The following is an 8,490-nucleotide window of genomic DNA, read 5'->3' on the forward strand; positions in this document are numbered from 1 at the left end:
CCCCCCCCCCACTAACCCGATCAGCGTTAAAAGGCTTTTTCATGCTCCTTAAAACCCTGAGATGAGGTTTATTCCTACGGAAACCCTGAATGTGTCGTAGGAAGTGTTTCAGCGTCGCGCCCCACTCCCTCCCTGTGTTCCCCACGAGCTGAAGACCTTTTTAAGAATCCCCTCACGTCCCCCAGCGTCTCTGCTGCATCCACATCTTTTTATCTCCTTCCCTCTCACACAGTCTTTCTTTTCCTCAACAATACAAATGTGTTAAGCTCACACCGTAGACGGTAGAAAAACACGATGTATCGCTCCCAGGTTTCTAGGAATGGAACAATATTTTTTTAGCTCATTTCCAAAACAGACACGTGAAGTGGAAGTAGGAAATGAAGCTCCACCAATTTCTTTTCTAAAGACAACTTCCACAGTGAAGGGTGAGTTGACCCACACATCGTTCCACTCACTGCTACCGGTACATGTTCATCTATCGGGATCACACTCTTGGTTTCATTTGCTGAGATTTTGAGTCACTGACAAGTCAGCTGCTGCAGCAGCCAATCCCAGAGGGGGGAATGTAACTTGGTCTGTCCGTCATGGACACATAAGACAACCCTAGTTTACTAACCCCAGGTCAGCTGGTTTGGGCAGGACCGAGTCAAGACACTAGAAAATAAAGCTGCAGTTCATTAGTGTAGTGGAACACCAGCCCACAGGTAGTTGTGGGCATTCATACCTGAACTGCTAGAAGTTACTAGTGGAAGTTTTAGAAAACATTATATAAGAAATATAAAGCTATTTCTAAAGTTCAGAGTGATCTCACAGTTTTCATTGTCGTTAGATGGAAGTAGGTGTGAAAGTGAGAGAATGGCTGCCATGATTTAAAGGTAATATAACGTCCAATCAGAGCTTAAAGACTTCACTTATAAGACAACAGGAGTAACTTGACGGTACAAAAAGACAACAGCGTTTCACAACGACACGCGTTTCCAGATTTTACGCAGCTGTGGTTAAGGTTTGGTCGGGTTCAAGGGACGATCTGGAGTAGGGTTGAAATAAGTACTTTCTTACAGTTTTGGGTAACAATTAAAAGGAACCAACGTTGACAGTCGGTACGGGGGACATTTTCACACATGTCCACCATAATCCCCAAACATAAGGTTTATGTTCCTTTAGTCTGTAGGATAGGAAGTCTTCATAATCCCCAAACATAAGGCTTATGTTTCCTTGTAAATGCACGTGTTCCACCACAAGCCTGCAGAAAGAGGATTTTCTTACTCAAGGACACTCAGCAGTAGGACTGGAGCAGGGACTGAACCCCAACCAGAGACTATAGAACAGTACTGACCAGTATGGATCGGAACCTTATATTGTTTCATATCTTTGACAGGCACTCCTCCTGTTAGTTGCTTTTATCTCAAAATTATCAGTCATCATATATTTTGCATTTAGCATCTTCTCTATAATATCTACAGAACTAGAGCTGCAACCATTAGTCCGTTAACTGATTGGTCAATTGAAAGAAAATGTATAGGCAACTATTTTGAAAATCCAGTATTTGTTGATTTTGTTTTTTTAAGTAGAAATTTCTAAAATAGGGATATTTGCTGGTTTTCTTTCATTTTGGACGGTAAGTCAGACAAAACAAGAAATGTAATTTATTTTTCTACTGTTTTCTATCAATTTACGGACCAAACAATAAATCTACAATAAATAAAATCATTAGTTTCAGTTCATTTTGTGACAGTTACATTTTCCTCGGAGTGGTTGTTATTTAATTCATCTGAATGTTAAATATTGAAGCCCAGTTATTAGCTCTGTTTCATCTGTTAACCTGTTGCTGCTGACAGAAATAAGCTGATCAGACTGGGACCAGGTTTGGCATACCCGCGGTGGGTATTATGGTTTTTGAGCATTTTAGCTTTTGTTTTGGTCCTCTACATCCGACACGTCTATATGTAGTATTTACAGTATATTTGTACTGTGAACTAAAAATGTGGTAAATATTTTTATAAACAGCTAGAAATTATTATGTTGGTGTGTGAGATGTCCTTACAAGTACAGAGCCACAAACCCGTTGTGAGGTCAGTTGACAAGTGAGGACTGTGTGTGTGTGTGTGTGTTAGTATGTGTGTGTGTGTGTGTGTGTGTGTGTGTGTGTGTGTGTGTGTGTGTGTGTGAGTGTTTGGCTACATTGCCCTTGGCTAAATGGCTCAATATACAGACCTTAATACATTAGCATAATCATATTTGCGTATACACAATTTACAGTATGTGTTTACTCGTTAAGGCATATAGTATCCTTACATGACATAAATAACATCTGATTACATATAATACAAAGGAGTAGGCGCTGTGTCATTAAAGGTTCATTCCACTCCGGGCTGCAGTCAGAAGAAGACACATTGATGTTTGATTCTGAATTAAATTTGTTCTTTTAGCACATTTCTGAATGATTGTGTTTTTTTGATAGATTTGATGGACTGAGCATCTTAGGTGCATTTGCGAGGTTTCCTTATGACAGCAGCGACCAGCGTTAGCTAGTTTTATTGTCCACTCAACACTCAGGACCTTTAAATATCAGATAAATATAATCATTCACATAACGGAGCGGATAAGAGTGGATATTTACTTAAAATATGATACAAAGACTTCTTCTTTGATGCTGTTGGAAAGTGATGCAAGAATTAAAGAAACGCTGATTAGCAACAGTTTCTGAGTGATGCAGCATGAGACTTTGGTGATGTGACGTGATACTTCTGAGATCTGGGTTGTAATTATATGACTAATGATTTACTAAAAGGAACATTCATTTATTCACGTTCAGCCAGCAGCAGTGAACGTGTTGATTTGCCCCAGATCCTCCGCCTCCAGACATGTGCAGTCCCAACTAAACTACCCAGTAATCCATTTAGTCTGGTGGAGGCATGCTGGGATGAAAACACAAAAACAAAGACGCATTGATAAAATCTCTCATGTTGTTGTTGAGGAGGTAAAAAAAGAAGTTAAAGTCCTGGAAGAAGATTATCACAGACTAGCAGTCAGGGGAGAAGACCTTTTGGGCTGCTGATGCTATGCTCTGTGTGTAATGTGTGACTCATGTCACTTTATTCTAACACCTCGTCCTACTCTGTACTTTAGTCTATTTCCTTATGAAACATGTCTATTTTTATTGTGCAGCTCTGTCCTTTTTGTGAATTAAAGCCAATCAAAATATATATATATATATAGAATATTTTTAAATGGAAATATTAAAGCTGCATTATTAACTGGGTTGACAGTTTCAGAAAGCAGCAGTTTGTTCAGTCAACCCAATGAAACCCTTCTCCCCTCTCTGGGTTTCTGTGCCGTCCAGTTCTGGTTAAAGGCAGACGCATTCTGGGCTTTTGAGGCCGATACTTGGCTTTGAAATGTAATAATGATATATATCGCAGATGTTGTTTTTTTAACATAAATCCATAACTTAAACTTAAACCAGTGTAGTCGATCAGTGCACATTTATCTGTCAGGTTCTAAAGTATATATCCATTTATTGCAGATGTTGGTGGTGAGTGTTAATGAGGGAAATATTACTTAAAAATGTTGCCTCTATTTATTTGTGAGAACTAGCATCACACTTCCATAACTCTTTATTTAGACAGTCCAGTAAGACTTTTCTATCAAATGACTAATGTATAATAGATTTCCAGTGATATTCACAGCAGCATGATAAGTCAGACATTATGTATTGTGATTGGGGTTTTGTTATATGGCTAGGTTTAAATGTTGTGGTCGCCTGATAGATGAGCATCAACACTGGACTTCATAAATAAAGTATTCATCTTGCTTTCTGCACCTTCCAGGGCCGTCGGACACATTGTGCTTTCTCTTGTAAAACTCTGATAAACCTACTATGATACATATCAAATCTGTAATCCTTGACATACAACCACCACCATTCACCTCCAAATGTGCTCTTTCCCACTCTAACGAGGCTTACCTCTCTTCTTCTACCAGTTAAGCCCTCTTTTGTTTTTAATACATCCTTTATGATTGGTTGGAATAAATATCCCAGAAACCTTTCTGTCCCAAAATGCCGGGTCAAAGCTGGGTCGGTCCAGCAGAGAGCCTTGTGCTCAACATGTGCTTCTTTTGGTAGCACAAATGGGGGGGGGGGGGGGGGGGGGGGGGGTCCTGCACCATTTTGCCACTCAGTCAGAGAAAGGCGGATTGCAAAGTGAAAATCAAGGGCCGCTAGTTCACGCCGTGTACAGCAGCTGCTGCAGGAGGAGGATTTCTGCTTGGTCCTGGTTCTGATTTGGAGTCCCGGCTCGGACCCGGCTGTATGTTATTCCGTGTCTCTGCATGTTCCACCAAAAACTCCTCGCCGCCTCCTTCTGCCTCTCCAGTCGCCAGCTGCTTCATCCTTAGGTTGATGGAGCCGTAAGTCCTCTTGGGTCGAACAAACGCAGCCCTGCGTCGGTACATCTCCCCCCGGCAGATGGACACCATGAGCAGCACGGACAGGAACATCCCCCCCAGGGTCAGCAGCCCAAGGCCCGCGATGATGCACTTGTCCAGGTGGGAGCCCAGCTGGGCGTAGTACATCTCCAGCTTCTCCATCTGGCGGGCCGACACCGAGTCCGGGTTGACTTTGGCCTCTCGTGGGATGGTGTAGGCGATGACCACCAGGACGATCCCGCTCACCAGGAACACCAGGGCGAAGATGAAGCCGTAGTCGGCAGAGTTGTCCTCAGCGGGGTTGAACCCGGTAAAGTCCTGGCCGTCCTCGTGCCCCCCACCTCCTTCCTCCTCATCGTACGACCGCGGAGAGAGCTCCTGATGTTGCTGCTGCCCCTGAAAGAAGAACACAAAGTAAAGAAGACAAAAGAGAATGAACAAAAAAAGAAACCCAACATGATGAAGACAGTGAAGACAGGGCCTTAGAGTGCAAAATAAAGTATTTCACATTCTGAGAAAACATATGTTCTTGAACATCAAGCATGTAAACCTATATTCTAGTAGACCCTAAGAGTACAAACATGACGCTGAAAAGGAGTATGATATCTTTCAGTCACATTGTGGAGTTAGTAAATCTCATTAGGCTGCTGCCATCAATTACAAACATGCAAATAAATCACTTTAGAAAAAAGAATTCTTTGTAAATAAGAATTGTTAGAACCATTACTGACAAATGACAGTTCAAAGTTCAAAGTGCTACAGTACTATTTCAGAAAAGGTAAATATTGAGCCAAGGACCAGATGGCAGATGTAGAAGCATATCATATTTTCTGCTTGAATCTTGTGTAACCCAACTCTGCAGTGTTTTTTTTCCATTAAGTGAATTTCTGATATGTAATGACTTCCCTGTGTAACCTCCAGTGTTGTCCTGTTTGGTTGTAAATCACTACTTTGGTAGGAGTGAAGACTTTGATCGATATGAGGCTTGAGAGCTTGAGGCTCCACAATCTGCTGCTGTCCTGGTTCATCCTGTCCATAATGCTCTGTTTAACTTGGGATTCAGGGTTAGCTTGTATTGAGGATTCTGGTCTGCTTGCAGCAGTGCAGAGTCATGGAGAGAGAGCACTATTTTGTATTTGCTATCAAGTTTTCTTAGTTTTCTTAACGGCTGGCAGGACGTCGTTGTGTTGGGTGTTCTGTGCAGCAGTGCAAAGGATCATGGGAATGGGGAATTAACAGTTCTTGTCCTCGTTTAAGTGTAAATGATGTTCTGATTGTTTTTGTTATGCAATGATGTTACCTAGTTTTAGTCCTGATTTAGTGTTCATGTTTCTTCACAGTTGTTGGGTTACCATGACTGAGACACTTGGGATGATGACCTCTGTGTATTGAGTGTTTGTAGCGTTGTTATAATTCTGGCTCCTTGACTTCCATAGACAGTATAAGAAATGGACAATGGGATGCCATTGATTTTAATAGCGACCAGTGAAGTCTATTAGAAGCTCTCTCCCTGTGATGCTGTGCAGCCTCCAACTGAGCTTGAAGACATAGATGGTGGGCAACCTGTCTGAAAGTTGTAAGTCTTCTGGTAGCTGTGCAAGAGAAATCTCAATCATTCCCAATCAGCAGAGACGGAGAGGTAGGTATATGTTAGGAGATAACATCGGCACAGATTAATTACTGCTTATTAACATGCTAGTTACATTAACATATGCACAGGCTCATTACTGCTAACTAACATGCTAGTTAACATTAGTAATTAAACCTAAACAGCTAATGTATATCCAAAATGTCTGTGAGCTTCTCCTGTACTATGGTAATTCTTCTACTGTGCGAAGGTAAGTCACGTGGTCATGACACAATCCTTAAACTATTTTTTATAAAAACGTCTGCTATGGAGCCATAACGTGAGAAACAAGTTAACGGAGCCTTTAATACATTGTTGTGTTTCTTTAGAAATGAACAACGGACAAATAGAGTCTTTAAAGACTTCAGATGGAAAGTTATTCACTTTTAAAGTGACGTCAAAATGAATGGCAGTCAATGAAATGCTAACGGCGGTTGAGAGCTAGGTAGCATCAAAATGGCGCTTCGTGGAGGCAGGCAATGGCGTTTTTCCACTGCTGGTGACTTCTTTAACGTAGCTCACTACAGTGTGAAAGACTGCTGTTGCGTTGTGCCTTTTCCAGTGGTGGAAAAAGTACTCCGATATTTTAAGTAAAAGAAGCAATAGCATTGAGTATAAAAACAATGCAAAGAAAAAAGTCAAGCGTTCATTAAAATATTGCTATATTGGTATATTTTAAACCACTCATTATGCATGATAATACCACTGGTAAATAGGGAAGAAGGAAGCTACTGTACCAAAGCCGTAGTTAATACTGTTGTAGCTATAGTTACCAGCAGTTGGAGGCAAACTGTTGACCAAGCTAGTTTGAGGCTGCCCGTTTTTTAAATTGTAAATGGCTAGCGTAAATAACTAGCTATTCACATGTCAAGAATGTATTCAGACCGGCTATAGCTATAGTTAGCTGCTATAGTTAGCTGCTAATGTTAGCTACTTTGCTAGCCCCTTCAGTCCACTCTGCTCTTCTTCTTCAATTTAAATGTTCGTAGATAGGGTTTGCCCGTGAAAATATTCTATAATTCGAACGAAGACAATCTAAATCACAAAATTACTTCAGAATATACAACCAATGGCTGGTAACAACAGTAGTTACTTTGCAGTTGTCTGAAGTTGAGGGCGGTTCAGTCCCCCCCGGCTGCTCATGCTCCTCGTCCTGTTGGTAGGAGGCGTTCTCGAAGCCCCGGGCTGCGCAGCCCACTGCCGCCGTCCAGGGCGCTGAGGCCGGCGTCGGAGACGCGCCTCGCCGGGCTCCTCCGCCCCGCAGCTCCCGGAGCTCTACGCCGTTGAAAGAGGACTCCATGGAAATGTGTTGGATGTGCTCATGTCTTCACCATCCCTCCGCTCTGCACTGTCCTCACTGAGTAGAGACAAAACAATCACTGAAGGGACACGATGAAGAAATATAGGCTACTTTTCATTTTTAAAACTAAGTAGGCTAAAAGCCTGACATCCCTTAGGGACATGATAGTGAATTATTTGATGTCATTTTATGGTCTCACATCCCTCTTCAAATATTAATATACTGGGCAATATTGATCTGCAGCCTGTTATTTTTGTATATAGCCATTGCGTGAGTAATATTATTATATTTCTTGTTTGTAACTGAGGCCATATCTGTATTTTGAGTATGAAATATGATGCTATATAGTACTTTTGCTAGCCTGCGTTAGTAGCCTGCAGGATTCACAATGGAGTTTTATGTTAGTCTTTTATTTTATTATATTATTTTAAAACTAAGCAGTTCTGCACCACATAGGTTTGTCTTACATGCCTGGGTTTCCATGGAACCGCACACACACACACACACACAAACACACACACACACACACACACACACACACACACACACACACACACACACACACACAGGTAACAGTGAGACAGATGTTCCATCTCATCAACACTTTAAAAATATGCATTTAGTGATTTCTTTTAAATATTTCACAACAAAATGAACTCAGTCTGTGAATGTTTACACCCGAGCTGGGTGTGAACCTCGTGCACGCGCATTTCAGCCGCCTCTGTGTTTTCAGACAGCGTTTTAACACCCGGGTTTACTTACAGTCAGGAGCCTGAGTGAATACTGAAGCAGAATTAAAAGTGCATTACAAGACTATAATATCTATCCCGCTGGTACATATTTTAATCTGCCATCCAAATGAATCGGTTTTGTTTGATTCATGTTTGTGTTACAGCCGGTTAATCTCCGGGAGATCCAGGCTGAGGTAGCCCGCTGACAGCGCACCAAGCCCCGCGGCCCCGAGGGAAGCAGCCTGAGTGCCCATTGGCAAGCTGTCCGGCCGATACCACCGTGACCTTGGCATGCGCCAAACAGCCCACAACAAGGACCGTGTGTCTGTGTGTGTGTGTGTGTGTGTGTGTGTGAGAGGGAGAGAGATATAAACCGCCACTGATAAGCACCACATCGACTGACA

General features: G+C 42.0%; 1 protein-coding gene across 1 annotated transcript in view; it reads right to left on the reverse strand.

Annotated features, from left to right (window-relative positions):
* Nucleotides 1-1,476: 1,476 nt before the first annotated feature.
* tmem74b (transmembrane protein 74B) overlaps nt 1,477-8,490 on the reverse strand; it is a 7,523-nt gene continuing 509 nt past the window's right edge. Inside the window, exons 2-3 of the mRNA XM_034870442.1 lie at nt 7,149-7,412; nt 1,477-4,824 (exon numbers count right to left, since the gene is read on the reverse strand). Coding sequence (XP_034726333.1) covers nt 4,222-4,824; nt 7,149-7,355 — 810 coding nt within the window. The 5' untranslated portion in view covers nt 7,356-7,412 and the 3' untranslated portion in view covers nt 1,477-4,221. The remainder of the gene's footprint in view (nt 4,825-7,148; nt 7,413-8,490) is intronic.

Source organism: Etheostoma cragini, chromosome 4, assembly GCF_013103735.1.
Source record: "Etheostoma cragini isolate CJK2018 chromosome 4, CSU_Ecrag_1.0, whole genome shotgun sequence".
Classification (NCBI taxonomy): Eukaryota; Metazoa; Chordata; class Actinopteri; order Perciformes; family Percidae; genus Etheostoma; species Etheostoma cragini.